This window comes from Sphaeramia orbicularis, chromosome 12, assembly GCF_902148855.1.
Source record: "Sphaeramia orbicularis chromosome 12, fSphaOr1.1, whole genome shotgun sequence".
NCBI classification, from domain to species: domain Eukaryota; kingdom Metazoa; phylum Chordata; class Actinopteri; order Kurtiformes; family Apogonidae; genus Sphaeramia; species Sphaeramia orbicularis.
In genome coordinates this window covers 11,117,062-11,142,276 of record NC_043968.1, presented here as the reverse complement: position 1 = coordinate 11,142,276, position 25,215 = coordinate 11,117,062, and the positions used below count along the sequence as shown (strand labels likewise).

Below are 25,215 nucleotides of genomic sequence, written 5' to 3'. Positions count from 1 at the left end.
CGATTGATTGATTGATTGATTGATTGATTGATGTATTTATTTCGAATGTGAATGTCAAAACAGAAGAAAATAAATAAAGGCAAGGCAGATTTATTTGTATAGCACAGTTCATACACAGGGCAATTCACAGTGCTTTACAAAAATGGAAATGAGACAGGTTAAAAACACACAATTACAATTAAAACATAATCAATAAAACATAAATAACTAGAAAAGCACTCAGAGAGCACAGACCTCCACCAAGGCAGATCAGTCCACCCCCGATCACCACCAAAATTTAATCATTTGTTTCTTGTGCCAGTATCAACATTTCCTGAAAATTTCATGAAAATCCATTCATAACTTTTTCAGTTGTGTTGCTAACTAACCAACAAACAAACAAACAAACAAACCCTGGCAAAAACATAACCTCTTTAGCGGAGGTAATAATCAATTAAAACAAAGTAAAAGAGAAGAGTGCAGATGGAACCCTTTCAGTTGTCATATGCACAGTTAAACAGAGCCTTTTTCAGTCTGGACTTAAACATTGTCAGAGGAGAGGCCTGTCTCACATCATCAGGAAGACTGTTCTAGAGTTTAACAAAACACTTAAACAGAAGACATATAATACATATTTGAAAAGGAGTGAGAAGTACAACTTATAAACTCCCACCACTTCTCCGTATACAATTAATAACAATAATAACCTTCCTAGTCTAAGCATATCTATACTATATACTATAATATGCCTGATGGTTTTTATTAAATAATGTGGTTTCTGGCTTTATATTATTATTATTTTTTTAGTTATCTTTTTTGAGCAATGTACCAGTACATACAAAGGCATGGAATTACAGTGCATTCATTATACTTTGCCTTTTCTATTATTTTCCCCCATGCTCAAACCAACCCCAAGGCCTCTGAGAAGGGGCAACAGCAGGAATAAGAACCTTATAACATAGTCTCTGAGCAGTAGAAAATCAAATAAGTACAAGCAGTAACAAATCTGTGATGTACAAAAATATTAACTGAGCTAATAGAAATAGAAGGAAATAAAAATAAATACATAAATAATAATAATAATAATAATAATAATAATAATAATAAAAAAGTCTTAGCTTGTAGACACCTGTGCCTGCTTTAAAATATTAGACATTACATAGATGTATCAAATTTGACAGTAATTGGTAGACAGAATGAATTATGACAAAAAACAACACCTAAACAATAACAAAATAGAGTAGGGTGGAGGTGTGAGAGATCAATCTGAAGGCAGTGTTCATAAAGATCGAAAGTAATCTAAAAAAGATTGCCATTTATTAAAAAAATTTAGTTGAGGAACCTTATAGTGAGAGTCAAATCTTTTCTAATTTAAGAAAAAAACATAACATCCTTAAGCCAAAGTGAAATAGAGGGGGGTTTAGGAGACTTCCACAAAAATAAGATGTGTCATCTTGCAAGTAGCTTTATATTATTATGAACTAATATAATATGATGCTGCTATCTAAATAAACAGGGTTTACATTACTAGGAATTTGCCTCAGTGGTTTGGTGCATACATAGAACATGAAGGAGGTAAGAAGCCTGCAGTTAAATAAAATAAAATAAAATAAAATAAGCAACAATGTAATACTTAACACCCCCTCAGTGCATATCAGAGAGCTCTTCCCCTGCCACTGCCTTTTGTCATCCTCTTATTCATTCATTGTTTTTGTTTTATCTCTGTCCAATTATTCCTCTTCCTGCTTTTATTAAATCTCTGCCATCTCTCTGTTAGATTAACTGTACTTACTTTCTCTTTAGTCCACTGTCCTTATCGATCTCTCGCTGTGATCTAAAGAAGCTGACCTGTAGAGAACCAGTCTCCATCGGGTTCATGTGTCTTTTTTTGTCCAACTGGATCAGCTGTGCAGGACTGACACATTTGTAGACAATAATAAGTAAAATATACCGTATATAAGCAACAGAGAAAAACAAAACCAAACTGTACGCTAATAAACAGCTGCAGGATTCACCTCATGTTTGCTTAAACCAGATGAGCGTGTAATTAATTGCCCTGTAGATGATTAGCTAACCCTAATATTGACTTGGTTTTGATGGCGATTGTGTGATGGCAGCGAAAACATTTGTCACGACTGTGTGTGGGCTTTGATAAAGCTTCTGAGAGCACAAGCCTTAAGAAGCCTTCTAGTAATCCGCCCGCTGTATAACTCCATTGTCTGGTCGTGGGAGGATGCTACAAAAAAAAAAAAAAAAAGAGAGAGAGAGAGAAAGATGGCAAATTAAGAGTAACCTCTATGTAAAACAGAAGGGACTTTGTTTTATTTCCAGGAAAGGATGCTCGGCTCTATGTGTTCAGACTCAGCGGCCTGAAGAGAGGCCTGGAGGAGAGGCAGCTCGTCAGAAGCAAGTGTGACAGCCGAGAGAACAAACTGGAGAAGACTAAAGGTACGGCATAAAACATGCAAGGACGGACGCAGCGTAGCTCACATGGCAAAAATAATCCCCACGATGAGCAAATGAGCAATCACAGTATTGTTTGTTTATTGTTTGTTTATGTATTTATTTTGAATATTGCAATAAAATAGTGAAATTAATTGTTTAAATCAGTGTTTTTCAACCTTGGGGTCGCCTGGAATTCAAATGGGGTCACCTGAAATTTCTAGTATTTGTTAAAAAAAAAAAAAAAATACTTACTAATAAACAATATATGGTGAGTTGACAGAGACAATCCCAATCAATAAAGACATGACAAACTCTGAAGCTGAAACTGAAGCACTGTTGTTCTGTTTATCTGGTCTAAATATGGCTGCCAAATTTTCAAGAAGGTGTCATATTGTTTCTTGAGACAATAAGTGATTTTTTTTCCAGGGAGATGCAACCGTTCATCTCAGAAATCCACCTATCAATAAGAAGGCAATCAGATTTCCATGACACCGCAATGCACTTCTTGGCCACACATAGAGTAACTTCCATGAATTTGAGTTGAACATTCTGTAGAGAACCACAAACACTTGTAAAGTTCCCCAGCAAACAAAGTTCTGGGTTCACTGGAACATTAACCCCTGTGATCCTGGTTAAAGTGGAGCAGATATCATGCCAAAAAGGCTTAATTTTCATACATAGCTGCAATTTTTGAGTTTGTTAATAGTATTTACCATAATTCCTATAGCACATGAAGGCAGCATTATGCCTCATAGCCATGCTCACCAGACTGAAGTGGTTGACCTGTGCTAAGGATTAAACATTATCACAAACATAGTCATAGGTGTTTAAGACAAAGTATGAGGAGGAAAAACATTGTATTTTTAACCTTTATTTTACCAGGAAGGTCGACTGAGAACCAGTTCTCATTTACAAAGACGACCTGGCCAATAGGCAGCATAACAGGGCAAAAAAACCCAAAACAAAACAAAAAGAAACAAGTTACAAATTACAAAGTCACACAAGTGTTCAGAGAACACAAACCTCTGCCAAGCACCCCGAACGGTGTGCATGTGTGGATCGACTATTTCTTTTTAAATTAAACAGTTTATAGGTTGTTCCATACAGCAGAAAAAGCTGAAGCTTGGTACCAGTCATGTGTTTGTCAAATTATATTCAATTCCAATCAATATTTGTTAAGTTATAATGAAAAATGTGTCATAAATGGGATTTTCAGTGTTAAATTAAAATGTCCAGAGTCCCCATTCCACAGTGGATGTGGACAATTTTGTGCCAGATACAAGATATTGTTATAAGCTACAGATGGATCAAATTGGAGGCTAATCGGAGTCGTTTTGAATTTATTATGAATTTTCTAAAATTGCTCAATGATGAGAGATAAGAAAATTGTAGATTTTGTGACCTTGAACTTTGGCCTACTTGGCCTAAAATTTCATGGGTTGGTCCCAGGGCCTAGGCCTATCTGTGGGGACAATTTGGTAAAGATGGTTGGAACAGTTTTCCCCGTAAAGTTGCAAACAAACAAACACAAACAAACAAACGCACAAAGTAAAGTGATCACAATACCTCCTAGCAGAGGTAATAATGAGCCACAAAAGTGATAAAAGAAAGTATTACTTACAATATTTACAATAATATATTTTTAAAACAGTAGTTAGCAGCAGTAAGAATTTAAAAACAGATAATACATGTAAATTAATATTACACTAATATTCCAAATCTGACACTATTCTGAATTTGTCAGATGTCACCATATCCTGTTTATTCTGATTTTTCTAAATGGAGCATTTTCCAACTAAGACATGGGGCACATGTCAAAATTATTCCGGTTTTACGAGGGTTCCTGGGACATGTTTACACTTCGTTCTGAGTACGTCTCATTTGTGGGTTTTACCACGGGTCGAGACACACAGCCTCCTGTTTACGCTCAGTGAAAGTAGAGACAAAGATCCTCTCTGGTAGAGATGGACCCTACGTGGAAAAGTCCGCGTTTCTGCATTTCTGGTCGGAAGCAGAAATGCACCTACATGTAAACATTAGGTCTAGTTCTGTCAAAGCGTTTGGTTTTGAGACATGAGTAAATATTGAAAAGCTGACCATTTCAGGAAGGAGTGAAAGAGGGAGGCTGTGTTCACACTGTGGAACATCTGCCACCAGTGGAAAACTTATATATTTTTAATCAGGTCATGATCAGCCGCATGAAGTGGGAATATTTGTGGAAGATTATTCGTCATAGAAACAGCTTATTAGGAATTTTGTCTTTCTTGGGAATTAAGGAGAATAAATTATGTATGTAAAGCCTGTCACTGGTCCTTTTCAGTAACTGTTTTCACTGAGACTAGATATAGATCGCAATCTTATATCAAGGCTCCTTCAAAAGACATTTCCTTTCAACTAAAGGTTATTTTTCTTTTATCAAATGTTTGTGATACTTGCATAACCACCACACATTCCACTTTTCAGAGCAGCTTCTTGTCAGCATTTTTAAAAAAGAGAGCAAATTAAGACCAAGTACCTCAAGACACTTTGAATAGTATTTAATGTACTCTGTGCTTGACAGGGTCATTTATCATTCTAAGAATAACAAGTCAAGTTTATTTATATAGCATGTTTTAAGACAAAAACTGTTGACCTAGAGGGCTGAACAGAGACATCATACATACACACAGACATGAATAAGAGAAAAGAAGTGAATTAATTAGAGCATTGACTGTACAGATCAAACTAAAAAATCTTGTTGACCTTAATGCAGTGGTTGTGATGTACAAGGCACACAATAATCTTCTCCCTCCTTACATCTAGGAGATGTCAGAATGTAGGAAAAGTCAGTATAGCCTCAAAGGAACCAGCATTTTTGAAAAAACCTAAGGCAAGAACAAATTTTAAAAAGTAGATGTATTTCCATTAGAGGGGTTAATCCAGTGTTTTTCAACCTTGGGGTCGGGACCCCATGTGGGGTCGCCTGGAATTCAAATGGGGTCGCCTGAAATTTCTAGTAATTGATAAAAAAAAAATTTAAAAAACCTACTAATAAAGAATATATGGTGACTTGAGAGAGACAATCCCAATACATAAAAGGCATGACAAACTGTGAGTCTGAAACTGCAGCACTGTGGTTCTGTTTATCTGTCAAATGTTCATTGTGGTCAGTTTCAGATGCTGCAGCTCTTTCATAATTCATAGTTTGAGTTCTTGTTTGTTCAGTATTAATTGTCAGCCTTGTAAATCACAGCTGGACTGACTGTACATATCCTGATCAAGGAAAATCAAATTCTCCCTTTGCACTAATCTACACCTGACTTTTCTGCCTCCATCCATAATAGTAAACATTATATAGACTAAATGTTATCTAAAATTAACATTTATTTGAACATAGTATAGCAAACTGTTACATTATCAAAAACCAATAAATCAAAAAAAAAAAAAAAGAAATTAAAAAAAATCTCAGTTTTAAATGTCTGGGGTCACCAGAAATTTGTGATGTTAAAATGGGGTCACAAGCTGAAAAACATTGGAAACCACTGGATTAATCTTTGGAATGGCCTGGAGGAGTGATTCAATCAGTCTAAAACAATTAAAACTTAAAAAAAAAAAAAGATGTACAAATTAACTATTATTCAAAAATATAGCGCTCAGGATTGACTAAAGAAAATACTTGTTTCAAAGACTACGATCAATATTGGTAGCTGAGATAAGGACATGATTTACCTGAATTAAAATTAAATATGTATTCTCTCCTGTTGTATATTTAGCAATAATTACATTGAAAAAAAAATTATATATATATATATATTTTTTTTTTTTATGTTTGTTTGTTTTCTTGTGGAAACATTGTGTTAATTGTAAATAGGGTTAGGCAAAATAAATCTTTACTTCAGCCTAAACCCTTTCGGTCACATTGTATATGGAACAATGGATATATTGTTTTTGTTTGTTTAAAGTAATTAACGACCAAATAAACTACTACTACTACTGCGACTACTTCTACTACTATAAAAATGCTTAGTCTTTTATTCCTGATACAGTATTTTATTTTTTATTGGACTGTCTTCTCTCTGTAGCACTTTGAGGTTCTGCTGAATGAAAAGTGCTTTATAAATGCAACTTTTTATTATTATTATTATGATTATTATTATGATTATTATTATTATTATTATTTGTAGTAGTAGTAGTAGTAGTATTAAAATAAGCACAAAGAAGGAGTAAAATATCTACTATGTAAAATACAAAACAATGCTGGAAAGAATGAAGAACTTTAAGCCTAAAACAAAATGTTAGGATTTTTCTAAGCTGCTTTTTTTACATTTCAAACACCTAACCTTTGACCTTTGACCCACTACTGGTGTCAGTGCCAGCTATCTGAAATGGATGTATTGATCTGTGTGAAGACAGTCAGAGAACAGCATCAACCGAACAGTATGTCCCATGTATTTTTATTCTCTCTCTCTCTCTGCATCCGTTTGTCCCAGGCTGTCATTTGTACTCTATCAACACCCACCATGGTTCAGAGCTGAGGATAGTAGCAGCCATCAGGAACAAACTTCTCCTCATCACCAGGAAACATCCACGTTTTGAGGGTCTCAGCGCCGTCGCACCAGGGCCGGACTCACCAGTAGAGGAGTTTCAGTACATAAGGGTAAAGAAGGAAGGGGTTAAATAAGACAATAAGATGCTTCTCATGCAAGATAGTTTCCACATGTTCCAACATTGTCGCATATTTTTTGAAATAAAGAAGAAATCATAAATGTGAGCATTTTTATAAATATATATATAGTAGGCCTGTAACGGTAAAAAAAAAAAAAAAAACATCCCCCCTTTGTGTTTTTGACAAGTCACATACACACACACACACACACATGCTCAAAGTGGCCTAAACAGTTAGTTAGTTGTCCTAAAATTAATAATTTGATTAATTTTGTTGTTAATGTGTCTCTTAAGTTTGTTAAAAGTGAATACGAGTTTGCCCTCTTGTTAATGTTGCACTTCATGTGGAGTTTTTTTGTTATTTTAATGCAGAATTTGAACTGACAGAGCTGTGATTTGATTTTTGTTGTTTGTTCGAAACTACCTTTCAGGGAAAAGTGCAATACTAATGTTTAAAATACATTTCGCAATATTAATAATTTATTTTATTGTATATTTTATTTACAGCGGCAGAATTATATTACTCTTGTTTTTCTATGTTCTGTTGTCTCCAAAAATTGGGGGAAAAATGTTCAAAAATTCATAAATGTATTAAAGACATTTTGAGGGGTTTTCTATCTTCCCGTACCAAACCGAAAAAAAAAAAAAAAAAAACGAACCGTGGCTTTCAAAACCGAAAACGTACCGAACCGAAAATTTTGTGTACCATTACAGGCCTAATATATAGATATACCTGGAATTCCATCCGTCCGAGATTTTTGTCCATCCCATTTCTCTGACACTATTGACCTTTTTTTTTTCAAATTTCACACACATATTCTTTACTAATAGTAGAGCTCCAATGCACAGTTTGATGGATGAATTTCACTTTTTTGATTTTTACAAGTTTTTTTTTTTTTTTTTATCTCAAATTGGGTCAAAACACAGTAATGTCCTGTCAGAGAGCGGACTTTAATTGATTGCCATTCCAACATTTATTTCAGTATAAAGTAGCTCTTTGTTTTAGATAATCCTTTATGGTCCAACTAAAGCAAAAATGAATTTAAAAGTAAAAATGTGGGTCATTTAGCAACACTAATCTGTCAAATTGTCTCTAAAATGTCCCATCAGAGAGATTTCGAATACTGTGTTTTGACCCAATTGCAGTTTTTCTCCAACCAACTTCTCGGACACTATTCACCCAATTCTTTTCCAATTTCACACACATATTCTCTACCACTAGGAAAGGTGCAGTGTACAGTTCAATGGCTGAATTTCAACTTTTGGACTTGTTTTTTTTTTTTTTTTTTTTTAAATTTCAATTTTAACTTAAACAATTTGTCCAAGCCATTTCTTGGACATTATTCACCCAATTCTTTTCAAATTTCTGATACATTTTCTTTACATGTGCCTTTCTCTCAATTTTTGCCTTTTTTTTTGCAAATTTTTTGAAAAGTCTTTAATAAGATTGATTGTTAAGACTCAAAACCCTGGGTAGGAGGCAGGGTATCAGTGAGCAGGAAGGGCAGGTATTAGTAAGGTCTGCTTACTTTTTTAGTTGTTTTTATTAGTTCTGATTTTTATTCAGTCTCTGTGTGAGATTTTTTGTTTAGTTTTTTGGTTGGGTTTGTAGTGTTAATTGTTCAGGTACTTTAAAAATCAAAAAGCATTTCAAGTCATTTTATTCTTGCTCACCATGAACCATAAACATTAGGACATAAAGGAGCTGATTTCACCTTCAGTTTTATCTAGTTTTGCATTGCTGATTGTAGTTTTTCTGTTTCTTTTTTTTTTTTTTTTTACACATTTTTTTCCACTGCTACTTTTAACTTCCATTACCTACAATAACCCTGACTTGCTGTTTTTATGCACCCATTAGGAAATCTGTCTGTGTGACCCACCAGTGGTGATGGCTCTGGTGGACGGGCCGACAGGGGAAAATGACAATATGATCTGTGTGGCCTACAAACATCAGTTTGACCTGATCAATGAAAGCACTGGAGATGCCTACCGGCTTCATCATGTAGATGCCAACAGGGTGAGTGCAACACGAGCACACACATAAAAACACATCCCAGTCCATGAGGTTTGCTCCTATTTGCTCTCATACGATGTCGGCTGAAGCTGAGCACAAGTGAGACCTTGAATTGTCGCTTTATTTACCTTCTGATTACCAGGCTGCTTGGATGAATCAACACGTTGTCATTCACAGCCACCAGCTGGAGAGGAGAGGGAGGAGAATTGAATGAGCAGACTGTGGGATGAACAGCTGTTCTAATAACATCTTATTCAGTTTTTACTATGACTGTCTTCTGTATAGAGTAACACATACTGTACAAGCTGGAGCAGAAATAAATGTGTTTAATAACCAGCGTCTTGAGGGGATGTGACCTGACATTATTTGTTATAAAACAGTCTTCTGTGTTCGACCTTTAGATCTTGTTGAAACGATTCCCCTCAATTGACTTGTCTTTGCCTACAGGTAAATTTTGTAGCAGCCATTGATGTTTATGAAGACGGGGAGGCGGGCCTGCTGTTGTGTTACAACTGTGAGTCTCCTTTAAACCCTGATTGCCTCAGATGTTATTTGATTCAGGTCCCTGTCTGTAAAGTCAAAGCCGAGCCTTTATCTTTTCCCTCCAACAGTGCGCCTCTCTAGAATAGAAATCACACAAATATCTGCCCCTGAGTGTTAACAGTAATCATTAATAGTGGCAAAATGCATCTCTTTGCGTTTGCTTATTCCATCTGAGTAAAAGGACAAATAGCTGTAATATTTCATTAAATGCTGCTCTTTTCCCTGAGCAACATAGCTGACAAAACAAAGAGTAAATAAATAGAAGCATTAATTAATTTGGCAATAACACGTGCCCTTGTTTTTCCACAGATATTTGTTACTATAAAAAAGTTTGTCCTTTCAACGGCTCCACACCGATGATCCAGTCCAACACCTCCGACTTCCACTTCAGCTGGAACCAGATGCCCAATGCTATTGGTAGGTTGCCATGGCAACAGTGCCTGAACCCCACCCTGCCCATGCTGCTGGCCTGGCTGGAGCTTGCTGTCTCCATGGTAACACCATGTGTAGCCACAAGCATCCAAATGGTCTGTGTGATTATTTGTTTTTTTTATGTGTGTGGGTTTTTTTTCTTCTGTGTGTGTGCATGTGTGCGCGCACGTATACATTCACTTGTGTATCTCTGTTATTTGTGCAGAAGGTGATGAAAAGTAAACCTAATTGGTACTAAACCCATGACCCTGTTGATAACAGCTGCTGCATGTCCTTCAAAGTGCAGTCTTTTCCCATGAACACACAAGCACACATTGAAACGTATTGGAAGCTGTTAGTGCAAAAACAGCTGATATAGTGGGAGGTACAACATATGGAACAGTCTTTTGCTTCTCACTTGAAAAATTCATTCATTCCACTCAGCTACTGCCTATTACTGGACGAGCTGTGGTAGAGAGCGACAGAACCAGGAGGATCGATTCTTATCTCTCTCATTATTCTGCATATTTCACTGACTAATGACGACATTTCAAAATGCCATTCTGGGTGAAAGTATTAAATGTCCTCCATTGTGGGACTGTGAGCAAACTTAAAAACTTTTTTTCACTAATATAGTTAAAGGTCAGTGAACAGAATCTAAGTGCATTGAAAAAGTTCTAATGAAATATAATACGTGTAAATAATATTTGTAATTATGTTATGTATCGGTGTATTACCACACAGAAATGTCTATTGTCTACTAGGGGTGTGTATTGGCAAGAATCTGGCGATACGATACAAATCATAATACTAGGATCGCGATACGATATATCATGATATATCACGATACTGTTAAAAAGGCAATTTTTTTATTGGTTTTGTTTGTTTTTGTAAAAGATTATCTCCTGGAAGAATTGAATTACACCAGAAACACGCACAAGTACTAAACACATTTTTATTTGATCAGAACAGGATCTAATGCAAAACCATGCAAAATTCAGACTTGTATGTGCTTGAAGATAGATTCTGTCCATTTAAATGTTAGTTTTTTTATGTCTTAATTTGCTTTGTTTTGTTTTATTTTCTTTGCATGTTCGAAATAAAATTAAAAAATAAATAAATAAATAAATAAATAAGTTCCTGTGTTAAAACTTAAATTATGTTTTACAGACATTACAGTTTAAGATCCTGTTCAAATGTTCATATTCTAGTAGTTCATAACTAATGTCACAACATCAAATAAAGACAGAAAAGAAAAACAAAAAACAAAAATGAACCTCCACAACATCTGCATTTGAATAAATACCTAAAAATATCGATACAGTACTTTCTAATATCGATACAGTATTGTGAAATGAAATATTGCGATATATTGCAGAACCGATATTTTCTTACACCCCTATTATCTACTCATTTACTCAGAACTCCTCTTCCATTTTATACCAAGTGTAATCTAGTATGAAGGTGCATTACTGTCACCTCCTACTTTGAGTGTCACCCAAAGTTAATGTACCCTCAACTATAAATGTGTAGACCTTTGTGCATTCCCCTCCTAATGCTGTTCCTTATGTTTTTGCAGTTTGTGCATTTCCCTACATCTTGGCCTTCACAACGGACTCCATTGAGATTCGACTGGTGGTCAATGGCAACCTTGTGTACACAGCAGTGGTTCCAGAGCTACAGTTGTCTGCTTCAAGGGTCAGTATATTGACCTCCTGAGTACATGACAGTTAATATAGAATAATGATTATGACGTAATCCATTCTATCTCTGTCACATGCATACAGATTACTCTAGCACACAGGTGTCAAACATGCGGCCCGGGGGCCAAATCCAGCCCTCCAAATTGTCCGGTCCGGCCCTTAGGATGAATTTGTGAAAAGCAAAAGCTAAGATATTAACAGTCCTTTTAGTTCAGGTTCCACAGTCAGACCAATTCAATCTCAAGTGGGTCAAACCAGTAAAATACTACCATAATAACATAGAAATAATGACAACTCCGCATGTTTCTCTTTGTAAATGTAAATATTTTCATGTATTTACAGTAAAACAAAGTATAATTTCACAAAAAATGTGAATAACCTGAACAAATAGGAACAACCTGAAATGTCTTAAGAGAACTAAGTACAATTTTAACAATATTCTGCCTGTTACTAAATGTTTTGTGTATTTGTAGATCCACTGTGATCTGTAAGTTAATAATGAACATGTGTAAATGATAAACTGAGGCAGAATATTGTTAGAAATTACACTTTTTTTTCAGTTTGTTCATATAATTCCCTTTTTTTGAAAGGATAATTTGTAGATGTAAACCTGTTCATAATGTAAATGTACTTTTTTCACTGTAAAACAGAGAAAAGTTTGCAGTTGTCATTATTTATATATTATTATTATGTTATTATTGTACTGGTTCAGCCCACTTCAGATCAAATTTAACTGAATGTGGCCCCTGAACTAAAATGACTTGGACACCCCTGTTCTAGCATGTATATATTTTCTCGTAGGCATACATACATGTTCTTTCCCACATTTAAGTATTTACATCTGCACATTAATACATGTATGCAAGAAGGAAGTACGTATATGCATGTGAAGGGCAAGTATATGTGTGTGTGGGTGAACATGTATTAATGTGAAAGGAGAATACATATGTATGTGACAGTCTTACTGGCTTTTTTTTAGCACAGTGCATTTTGTATATTGAGATATTTAAGACAGATACTACAAGATTCATAAGATTTTCCAGTAACGTTGTGGGGATGGAGCTGGACTCTAGGTGAATATTGTCCAAGACTAAGACAATATCGGACAATTCCACTCACCCACTTCATAACATGCTGGTCAGTCACAGGAGCACATTCAGTGAGAGACTGATTCCGCCCAAATGCACCACTGAACCACACAGGAAATCATTCCAGCCTGTGGCCACAGACTGTATAATTCCTCATTATGACCTCATAATTATAATTACACACAACTATATTTTTGCCCACTTATTTATGTATATTTCTTTAATTATCATATTGATATTATATTGTCTAGTACATATTGTACAAATTACTGTTTTAAGTAGAGCTGAAACCGATTAATCGATTAGGTGCTTGAAGCACCTAATTGGGGCGGCCATGGCTCAGGTGGTAGAGCGGGTCGTCCAGTAACCGAATCCCGCTTTATTCTAGTCAGTCCGTTGTGTCCTTGGGCAAGACACTTCACCCTCCTTGCCTCCAGTGCCACTCACACTTGTGTATGAATGTGTATGAATGTTTGGTGGTGGTCGGAGGGGCTGTAGGCACGAATTGGCAGCCACGCTTCTGTCAGTCTGCCCCAGGGCAGCTGTGGCTACAGATGTAGTTTACCACCACCAGAGGGAGAATGTGAGAGTGAATGAATAATGGATCAATAATGTAAAGCACTTTGGGTGTCTAGAAAAGCACTATATAAAATCCAATCCATTATTATTATTATTATTATTATTATTATTATTATTATTATTATTATTATTATTATTATTATTATTATTGAAGCGAATGCAAAAATTCACAATTCGATTAATCGACTCAAATTGATTGAAGGGAAATATTCTATTGCAGTTTTCCTGAATTGAAGCTTCTTTGTGCATCACAATAAGCGTCCGTGTGAAACACAACAGTGGAACCAATGTTTAACAGCAGAGAAATGAAGGAAACAAATCTTTGATTCAGGAGAATTGTGGTTGAATGATTTTTTTTGGATCACTGTGAGTCGATTAATCATTTCAGCTCTAGTTTTAAGTGTGTCTTAATAGTGTTTTTATATATATATATATATATATATATACGTGTATATATATATATATATATATATATATATATATATATATATATATATGTATGTATGTGTGTATGCATATAGTATATATATTAGTGCTGTCAAAATTAACGCATTAACACAGAGTAATCCATCATCATGATTAATCTGATTAAAAATTTTAACGCAATTAACCCATCTGCAGCAGAATGACTCTGAATGTCTCTGACAGCACATTTTGGGCAGTTTGTCCAAGTAGAGTTAGCGTCACACATGTGCAAATCGGCAGTTGATTTGGTAGTGACAGGCAGCAGAACCAACCCATAAAGATGGAAGACGCTAAACAGCACATTGGTCCTCTGGATGGAAATATGAGGACAAAAAAAACAAGATGGAACAGTTTTTTCAAGCTGTTTTGTTGAAACTGTTGGAGGTGTTTAATAACACCTTCAACGTTCATTTGCTGTTGCTACACCAAAACTGTGGAACTCGTTGCCTCCTGACTTGTGACTCCTCACCGACCTGCCCCTGTTCAAGTCCAGGTTAAAGACTCACCTGTTTAGACTGGCTTTGAGCCCTTACCACTGAGACACTATTAGGTTTGAATCTGTGCTCTCTTTTATCACTGTGTGTTGTGTCCTATTGCTTTATGCATATTTATGGCACTTGATTAACCTGTTTATCTTATAATTTAATCATGCTTTTAGATGTAAAGCACTTTGGGCTCCTTTATGTTGTTGTAAAGTGCTATATAAATAAACTTTGATTTGATTTTGATTTGATTTAATAAACAAGTTAAGTGCATATATATTCCCTTCTTTCTTGAGTCTGTTTGCTCATGCAAAATGAAACGTGATTAATATAGATTAAAAATGAATATTTAATTGTGATTAATTAAAATATATCCACAACAACCCTGTGATTAATCTGATTAAAATTTTTAATTGTTTGACAGCCCTAACATATATTTTTTTCTTTCTCTCTTTTTAGTTGTATTAATAATTTCTTTCCTGCTACTCTTTATTATACTTCTGATTGATTAACAGATTCTGAACTAATTCTGACTGTAGTCGGTCCGGGCCTTTGGTTTTTAGAATCCTTGACAAGCTGGATACACTAACCTTCGACTGTGTTTGCTATCATGTTCCTACCATGCAAGTGTTATTGCTGTTTAAGGCATTTTTTGTTGTTGTTATTGTAAGAGAAGACAAACCTCCAGTTAATGGTTGAAACCAAGAACACAGACATATGGAGGTTTTATTGAAGCATGTGTCAAGTCCACGCTCAGACTCACCAGACCCAGACTAACATAAGTTCTTCATTAAATCATAAGTTATGTAATAATTAGTCTGACTGCGTCCAATTTGGTTTCACTACAGCGAGAGCACTTAGAGCCTCTAAATGTTGTCAGCGGTAGAAGGCCCCATTCTGCGTTTTAGAAATAGCTGTCTCAGCCTTCTCATTTCAATCAATCTTTATTACCCCAGAGGGAAATATGGCTGGCAATCTTCATGGCAACAAAGCAATAATACACCCGTAATTCATATACACTGATAATCTGAAAGAGGCCACATTGCACCTTATTGCAAATACTTTTCTTCTTTATCCTCATTTGTGCGTCTAGTTTTCTGTTCTCTGCTTCACCTTCTGAGGTCCTCATTGTTCCTTCTCTGTTGTTTCCTGTGTCTCTCTGTATTGATCCCATTCTCTGCTCATGTACTGTTTTCCCGCCCCCAGTCGGACATCTATTTTGTCTCATCGGCTCCTGTGAGTTCAGCCTCCAACTGCAGTTCAAGGGACACCAGTTCCCAGAGCTCCCCACAGACGCCCACCGGATATGAGATGCCAGTGTTCCCTTCGCCGCTCGGGGATGGTAAGCCCTACGCGCTGAAAAATAGCAGAGGATGTCGATACTAATGTTTCACTAGTAGAGGATTTTATAATATCTATGTTGCCTACAGACCTGTTTGACTTTGGATGCGGCCGACAGCTTGAAATCCATTTGCATAAACTTGTCTCAGCAAAATGATTCATTAAACGCAGTCTTTCTCCTGCAGGGTTTAAGTGAGATTCCCACAGTTGAATAGTAAAATTTTTGGGGGTATGATATTGAATTTCAGACATGACTATTACATCACTCTCTCTCTCATATTATACTGACATAACTAATACTAGGGCTGTGTATTGGGAAGAATCTGGTGATACAATACAAATCACAATACTAGGATCACGTAACGATATATCATGATACTGTTTAAAAGGCAATTTTTTGTTTGTTTCTTTTTTTAAATGATTATTTCCTTAAAGAATTGAATTATGCCATAAATATGCACAAATACTAAACACATGTTTATTTGATCCCAACAGGATCGTATGTTATATCACAAAATGTTCCTGTGTTCAAACTGAAATTATGTTTTACAGACATTACAGATTAAGATCCTCCTCAAATGTTCATGTTCTATTAGTTCAGAATTAACATCAGAACATTATTTTATGCAATCCCAACAAAGGAACTAACATTTAATAAAAGAGTGTAAAATAATAATAAATAAAATATAAACAAAAAAGAAAAACAAAAATGAACCTCCACAATATCTGCATTTGAATAAATACCTAAAAATATCAATGCAGTACTTTTTAATATCGATACAGTATTGTGAAATGAAATATCGTGATATATTGCAGAACCGATATTTTCTTACAGCCCTAACTAATACTGTTACAACTAATAGGGAAATGTGATAAAAGTGTCACCATTACTGCTAATGCCACTGGGGAAAGATTTCATATTTTCTATTTCATATTTCCTACCAATCTTCTACACTTTACATTACAAGTAGTCTATTAACCAAAGCCTTTCAGATGAATAACCTGTGATGTAGCAGCCATTTGTTTCTGTCGATTTCATCAAAATGTGAAAATCAGTTTGCAGAGAACTTACAGTAAACATAAGATTGATAATCCAGTACAACAAAGTTAACTGTTTTTATTTCATTGCAGTACAAGAGATAGTTCTCTCTGTGGTGGTATATTCAGAGACCCCTGACCTCTTTGACTGAACCGTTGACGCATAATGCTTTGACAAGCTAAATCCAAAATAGAAATGTATTACACACCAGCTGAGCTCTCGTAGCATCCTGTCATCCTGGCAGTGAATGCATCATTGGGGTTAGCAATTAGTCAGGCTCATGTGACCTTGATGGACAAGACTGCCATTTTTTTTAAGAGGATTTCATATTATTACACTTAAAGGAAATTAGAAAATGATGGAAATGTGGCAGATTTTTTATATACGGTCACAGAAAACATTATTAGACCATCAAAAGCCATCAAAAACAACGGTTATGCAATCAAGTACTAACTCCTGTGTGTATCATGTGACTAAAACAGACAGAAAAAAAAACATGGAATGCCTAAAAGCACTGTTTTAGTCAGTACAATGCCATAGCTAATTATGTAAGAACTTAAGTGATTTAAGTTATTATCAAGAAAACCATGGAAAATGGATAGATATCAGCTCTGAAATTAAACTACTATGAGCTATTTTTGTTGTTATCATTATATTTGTCCAAACAAATGTACCTTTAGTTTCACCAGGCATTAAAATGACCAAGAAATTGAAGAAAACAAGGGGTAGTCTAATAATTTTTTCCGCAACTGTATTTCTGGATCTCTTGTAAACATTTACATCAAGTTTCAGGCTTTGTAAAGACTCACTGGTAGATTCTCCTTTTATGTCCATTCATACATAATTCATGATCAAAATTTTTAGACCAGTTGAAAAATTGCAAGAATTTACATTTCGCACTGTTGGATCTTAAGAAGGTTCTAAGTACTGCATCCAACCTCAGCAGCGATGGCGTGTTGTGAGATTTTTTCATTATATTTGTCCAAACAAATGTACCTGTAGTTGTACCAGGAATTAAAATGAACAAGAAATTGAAGAAAACAAGGGTGGTCTAATAATTTTTTCCACGACTGTATATCACAGATTATTGAATGGAAAGCTGTGGTTGCAGCAGAGGTAGGAGTTGAGAAATATTTATTAAAACAATCAATATCACTTATGATTAATTACATAACACTGGAAGAGGGATCTGAGGTTTAAATTTGAAGGCGTTTTTGGTGTTTTTCCTGATTGAAGGTGCGGGAGACTTTCATGACCAATTTTTCATTAAATCTGTCAAACCTCAGTCATATCCTCGGTATCATGAATCTGTAAGTCTTTCTGTGATTACTCACCTGAGTCTCTTGCATTACGGTGAACAATTTCAAAGTGTACTCCACCATAAACAAACCCTGTGTTTACAAACCGAGCCGGGGGGTAACTCGGGCATCTTCGGAACAGACACAACGCGGAAACGGCAGGAGCTCCCTTCCCTCTATGCTTATTCCTCCAGCCGTTTCCGCATTTCAGCCTTTTCCGCATCGTGTTTGTTTCATCCAAATAATACCATATGTTTGCGCTGCCGCTGCTGCTGTCAAGTGGCTGCGTGAACCTCCCTTTCCCACAATACATGTCACGACAAAATTCCGAAGATGCTAGAGTTACCTCCCGGCTCTGTTTGTAAACATGTGGTTTGTTTATGGTGGATGACACTTCGAAATTGTTCACCGTAATGTAAGAGATTCAGGTGAGCAATCACAGACAGATTTACAGATTCATGATACTGAGGATATGACTGAGGTTTGACAGATTTGATGGAAAATTGGTCACGAAAGTCTCCCGCACCTTTAAAGAACTTAAGGATAGAGGTTGTTATATGTTGCACAGACTGAAGCAAATTGGTGATCCATGGTATTTGGTTATAGAAATAAAAATTTGCTCGACCTAATGATGCAGCTCATGGCCTCAAATCTTAAATGACATGATCCCTGACAACCAGGTGACAGAGACAAATCACCTACATACCTACCCACCATTCAGGAAACACAATGAAGTGTTCTCAGAGGATGTTTTCAAGGATGGTTAAGGATCAATACGAACCCTTTCCCTAAACCCCAAAGCTCACTACCACTCCCTCCTCCATCCGTCATTGTATATTGGACCATTCAAACTCCCCCTACCCCCGCCCCCGGCCGTCGCTCTGACTGACCTCCTCCCGACTGACACAAGCGTCTTTTAAACGAGGCCTATTTGTGATGTGCAGATGCCGTTAATTCTGTTAATGACATACAGGTTTGTCATTCAGCGTGACCGGCAGACTGATTGATGACGGCGACGTCAGCGCAGTTCATTAGAATGTGACTTGTGTTAACAGCCATCTTTACATGCATGTAATTGGCCGCAATAAAAGGACACGACTTGAGAGAAAACAAAAGCAGCTTTTAAAACCATTTTTCTGCTCGTGTGGCTTTTGACGCACCATCAAAGCAGTCTCTTTTTTGCAATTTTTTTTTTTTTTTTTTTTCCAGAGGGGAGTGAATATTTACAGGTCCCATTAATACTAACAGGGAGGAAGGTTTGGCTGTCACTGCTGCAATTAGCTGAGGATGGGCTTTATGCTTTTAGGTTGGTTGGGGTAATCATTTCTCTCAAAAGGCTTCTCATTTTCTTTCCTGTTTAGCTGTTACATGAGGTTCTGCATCACAGGGAGTCGTAATCCCAGACGATCTATCGCGTGCCCCTGTGTGAGCGCGTGCATGTGTGTGTCTAAATGTAAGCACTGTGGTGTGTTCAGTTTGTGTAACCCCCTCTTCTTCGTTCTTGGTTCAGATTCTATACGGATCCCCTATGGTACCAAGCTTTCCCTGTACATGTCTAAGGATGCCGAAGGTACTGCAGGCTTTTCCCACAACTCCTCCTCAGTCCATGAAAACGCTCATAATGCTGCCCTACTAACATGCACGTGTTCCCAGAGTGTATCACCCTATCTGCTCCAAGGCGGCATGTTGACTTGAACGTTGGTTGAATGTTAAGTGAACATTATGTCTTCCCCATCCCCTCCTCCGCCCCCCCCCCACACCGTCACCATCACCACCCTTTTTTCTAACTAATTACAGCAGAGTGTGGAAAGAATAAGAGGGAGAAAAAAAGGTGATATGGAGAGTAAAGAGTGAAGCCGAGGAGAAGATAACGTCGATCAAGGCAGAAGGGTTTCAGAATTACAGAGGGAGGTTGGGGGGGGGGGGACGCAGAAAAGGTATGCATGAGTGCAAGAGGGAAGGGAGGGGTTGTGTACAAGCAAGAGGATGGGAGACAAGGAGGGTGGGGGGGGGGTAAAAAGGGAAAGGGAAAAAGGGAAGAGGGAAGGAGAAGACACGTCTGCCGCAGCATGATTTACAGATTGCACTGTCGCCATGGAGACTTTTGTCAGCCCTCTCTTCGATCCAAAGTGGTAGTCCAAACAGCGGTGTCACCATCTGGGCAGGGGAGGTATGGACAGCACAGGGGAAACACGATGAGGTGGGGGGGTTTAAAGAAGGAAGAGAAGGATAGAAGGGGTGCTGACAAAAATCTCCTCCTCTAACTGCCTGTGCGCCTGCTGTATCTGCTCCTTGGGGAGGGTTTCATCTGATGTAATCGCATCAGTAACGTGAATAAGATGCTGTTACTGATGTGGCTTGCTTGTCGCCACCTACGACCACTGGCTTAAACACACAGCACGTCCAAAAAAAAACCCACACCAAAACTCCCTCTTTCTGCTCTGATGAATCTGATGCCAATTAGTCCTGAGTGATCGCAGTTTGCAAAAATATTTGTCAAATTTTTGCCAGTGTGATGCAATGTGACACTTCCCCTGGTCCAGAAACATACATGGAATATACTGATCTCTTATGATTATATATTCCAAAAAAAAAAAATAATAATAATAACTGCATGCTTCTCTGCATTTTGCCGTTGCTGTTTGACATCACAGACACAGGAGAGAGGATGTGTAACAACCCAAACACAGTGTACCTGTCAAACATCAGCGCTGACCCTCTGTTTTTCTCTGTGGCTCTTTTACTCACCTCTCACCTGCTGACATTTCAGATGAGACGATCCTCTTTGTGCAGCTCAGCCTCCACATTGATTCAGTCTCATCTTTTTACAAGCAGTCCTGTCTCAATGGGAGTCACAGTGTGGCTGTCGAACTGCAACACTGCCCCCTAGTGGCACCATTGGGCACTGTTGCTTTGCATACTGCAGTTTTATTCAGGCATTTCAGAAACTTTAAAAACGTCCATTTAATATGTCCCAAATAGAATGTAAATACTGATAGTCAGAGATGGTCTGCTGCAGATGGCAGATGGATACGTTAACTGGATGTAGTAGGGATGATTAATTTTCACAACACATACTTTCTCTAATTGGATTATCAGTTATTTTAAAGTGTCTTCACTGGAAGATAAGGGTTTTTATTGCATTTTGCGGTCTAATTCCAGACAAGAGTCTATTAGGAATGTGAGTGAGTGAGTGAGTGAGTGAGTGAGTGAGTGAGTGAGTGAGTGGAAAAAATTCAGGTTTGTATGCACTAGGGATGTAACGATTACCGGTATAACAATAAACCATGGTAAAATTGCCAACAGTTAGTTTTACCGTTTAAATTCTAAGTATCACAATAACCATGTTTGATTACTGTGCTTTTCCAGAGAAAACGCCTGTGTAAAGATCTGCTTTTATGTCAAATATTTGAGTATAATTTTAATTTATTACAATTTTGATTTGACATACCAAATATTTGGAACCAATATTCACTTTTAAAATCTTTGAAAAGGTTCGTTAAGCGTCTTTGTGTTATTTGTGCCATAAATTATATACATTTTTCAAATCGGATTTTATATATTTTTTTGTGTTTTTTGTCCTTTTGTGTTTTTATAGTAGGTTAAAGTGAAAAAAATAATAGACAGATGAGATAGATGAAGCTGTGCTAAAAAAAAAAAGATACCAAACATGGGTATAGTAAACATTTGTTTATATAGTATATAAAGGCAAAACCAAAAGGACTCAAAAACGGCCAAAATAGGCTCAGACCCCTAAGGGTTAATACTTGAATGTTTCTGCCAACAGAAAGTGCATTGTGCCAATTTTTTTTTTGTTTTGTTTTCAAAATACAACCTGGTTAAATTATTTCCGTGTGTTTATAAGTACTTTTTGAACATTTTGAGCCCAATTTCAATAATACCACGATAATAATGATAACCATGATAATTTTGGTCACAATAACCGTGATATGAAATTTTCATATCGTTACATCCCTAGTTTGCACTTGTTTTTTTTTTTTTGTTTTTTTTTGTTTTTTTGCACATTTAAGTGCATAAACAACTTTACATTAAAACGGTTATATTACTTTTCATGTTAATTGTCTATATTCCTGGCAGCCATTAGTTAATATGAAAATCCACATCGACACCTATGACCTTTTGAAAACTATCTCTGGTGTTGCATTCAAGGGAACTCCGGTATGTTTTGCATTTTTATATGTCTGTGTTGTTGGTTTGATTTTTCTGGCAGTACTGCAGCACAGTTGTTGACATTTGACATGGCTGATTGGTCCTTGAATGCACCACTGAGAGGGTTAGTACTAATTTTCCACATGAAAAGACAAAATTCTGATAAAAGGTGACTTCCAGCAAAGCAAAAAGAGTTTGATATACTTGAATTAATTAGACTTCAAAAACACAGTTGTGCTTCAGCTAGGTGTTTCATTACATTGCTCATTAACTGCCACAGTCCTCTCCTTGGATCATTTTGTTCATCATCTTTGCTCTTTTTATCTCCTGTTTCATCTCCTCCTCTTATTACCCTACCTCCTCTTGTCTTCTTCTTCCTGACTTTGCTTTCTCTTGTTTTTCCACCTCTCCTTCCTTCTCTGCATTTCTTGTCTGAAGGTGAAACATCATGTAAGCACATCTTCAAAATCCCGCTGTGTAACTTGGTGGGCCGCAGCATTGAACGACCCCTCAAGTCCCCTCTGGTCAACAAAGTGCTTACCACGCCAGCCCCCGCCATGGTGCCCCCCACCCCACTCATCTCTGCCACACATTCGCTTTCGCTGTCTCGCATGGAGATCAAAGAGATAGCCAGCCGCACACGGAAGGAGCTGCTGGGTACGAATATCAAATACTATATAAGGGTCAAAACACAGTAATGTCCCATCAGAGAGCGTCTGTGTTTGTAAATGTAAATATTTTCATGTATTTACAGTAAAACAAAGTATAATTTCACAAAAAAATGTGAATAACTTAAACAAATATGAACAACCTGAAATGTTTTAAGAGAAGTAAGTACAATTTTAACAATATTCTGCCTGATATTAAATGTTTTGTGCATATGTAGATCCACTGTGATCTGTAAGTTGTAATGTACATGTGGAAATGATAAACTGAGGCATAATAGTGTTAAAATTACACTTATTTTTTCAGTTTATTCATGTTATTCACATTGTTTGAAAGGATAGTTTGTAGATGTAAACATTTTCTTTGTTTAATTTTACTTTTTTCACTCTAAGACATAGAGAAAATTTTGGAGTTGACATTATTTATATATTATTATGTTATTATTTTACTGGTTCGGCCCACTTCAGATCAAATTTGGCTGAATGGGGCCCCTGAACTAAAATGAGTTTGACACCCCTATGTTATAGGGTCAAAACACAGTAATGTCCTATCAGAGAGCGAGCTTTAATTGATTACCATTCCAACATTTATTTCAATATAAAGTAAATATAATATAATTTAAAGTAAAAATGAATTTAAAAGTAAAAATGTGGGTCATTTAGCAACACTAATCTGTCAAATTGTCTCTAAAATGTCCCCTTCAGAGAGGTTTTGAATACTGTGTTTTGACCCATAAACAGAAATTCACTGTCGGTAAAGACACAGCGTAATGTCCACTGGTTTTTATCATACTCCACCTAAGGCTTGACAGAAGAACCAAGTGGGAAATCAGACGGTGGCTCAGTGAAACAGAGGAAGATGAGCAAGAAGAACACTGAAGAAGAGCCCAAAGCACGAGCACTGACGTCTACAAACAGCGACAGGTGAATAAAACATTGTTATGAGTCTAACAGACCAGAGCCGAAGTCTCACCCGCATGGCCTGACTTCAGAAAATATATGAACAGCAGACAAAGGGGATCCCGTCTGAATTGTGTTCCCATTTACACGTTTGTCAGTGTAAAAGATCATTTAAGCCAAGTTACAGCTTATGGCAAAAACTGTAAAGAATCCTTCAGTTTTGTGTTAAACAGATCAATGGACAGAATCTCTCCTAACACATGATACACACTGCAAAAATCAAAGTCTTACCAAGTGTATTTTTCTCATTTCTAGTCAAAATATCTCACTTAAAATAAGACATAATCACCTAAAGAGTAACTTTTCAATGAGATATAAGAACTTATTTTTAGACAATAGATCTTGAAAATCTTATTTCAAGAAATCTTACCAAGATAATTTTAACTTGTTCCATCGACAGATTTTTGATGAATGAAGATTTTAAAACAGAATGGAGCTCTTTGTTGTTTTCTCAATACATGTATGTCCAAATGTAAAGACACACATCTAACAAAAAGTGTTTTTGGAGTCCAGGTAGCGCACCTTTTCCATCACTTTTGCATCATTATTTGTATTTTTATGAAACCGCTCTGTGGACAGCATCTGTTTCTCATCACTTCAATACATACCGACTTGTTCTTCAAAAATGAAAAAGTATTAAAACAGGTGGAAACCACTAGTCTGGTCATGTTGAAGCTGCAGAAGCATCTTCAGTGACTCGGAGCAATTTGTGGAGTGAGAAAGCTGAGACGCTTATGTGACTTTTTGGGGAGTGTTAGTCTTTCTGATTATTTTAACTCATAACAGTCTCATACTTAATCAGTTTTATGACAAACCATGACTTGTTTAAACTGACAAACTCCAAGTGTAAGTGATGAAATGATTGACTACTGTTCGTATTTTTCATAAAATGTGGTTTCTAGGGACTTTTCCTTTCTACTGCCCACATATAGGAATCATCTATCAGTCATGAGTTGTTGTACTAAATATATCACAGTGCAAGAACTAGCATTTATAGTTTATACTTGCACGTACCTGAAGATAGATTCTGTTCATTTAAATGTTATTTTGTTTTCTGTCTTATTTTGCTTCATTTTGTTTTATTTTGCTTCTTTGCATGTTCAAAATAAATAAAAAAAAAATAGTTAATAATGTGAATTTCCTCTATATGTATATGTATGCAAGACTACTCTAGAATTTTTTTCTGACTGGAATACTGTTTGGTTCTAGTGAAATTATATACCCATCTGTTTTGTAGATGATCTAATAACAGTCCAGTCCAATATTTGTTCATATTTGTGATCTTTCCTAGTTACTAAGTTGAATTGATATATTTTACAGAGATAAGAGACTTTATTATCATGGTATTTCCATACAATGAAATTGGGGTGCACCTCCATAAAAGATCTA

At 36.3% G+C, this 25,215-nt stretch overlaps 1 protein-coding gene across 5 annotated transcripts in view; it reads left to right on the top strand.

The window, feature by feature from the left end:
* Positions 1 to 25,215, top strand: part of garnl3 (GTPase activating Rap/RanGAP domain like 3) — a 141,266-nt gene that overhangs the window by 113,449 nt on the left and 2,602 nt on the right. For 3 of the 5 annotated variants that reach the window (XM_030149735.1, XM_030149734.1, XM_030149736.1), the window contains exons 21-30: positions 2,311 to 2,427; positions 6,894 to 7,060; positions 8,927 to 9,085; positions 9,530 to 9,596; positions 9,935 to 10,042; positions 11,616 to 11,734; positions 15,560 to 15,695; positions 19,542 to 19,601; positions 22,640 to 22,858; positions 23,670 to 23,790. In XM_030149735.1, coding sequence (XP_030005595.1) covers positions 2,311 to 2,427; positions 6,894 to 7,060; positions 8,927 to 9,085; positions 9,530 to 9,596; positions 9,935 to 10,042; positions 11,616 to 11,734; positions 15,560 to 15,695; positions 19,542 to 19,601; positions 22,640 to 22,858; positions 23,670 to 23,790 — 1,273 coding nt within the window. The remainder of the gene's footprint in view (positions 1 to 2,310; positions 2,428 to 6,893; positions 7,061 to 8,926; positions 9,086 to 9,529; positions 9,597 to 9,934; positions 10,043 to 11,615; positions 11,735 to 15,559; positions 15,696 to 19,541; positions 19,602 to 22,639; positions 22,859 to 23,669; positions 23,791 to 25,215) is intronic. The other 2 variants (XM_030149739.1, XM_030149738.1) reach the window with 1 other exon arrangement.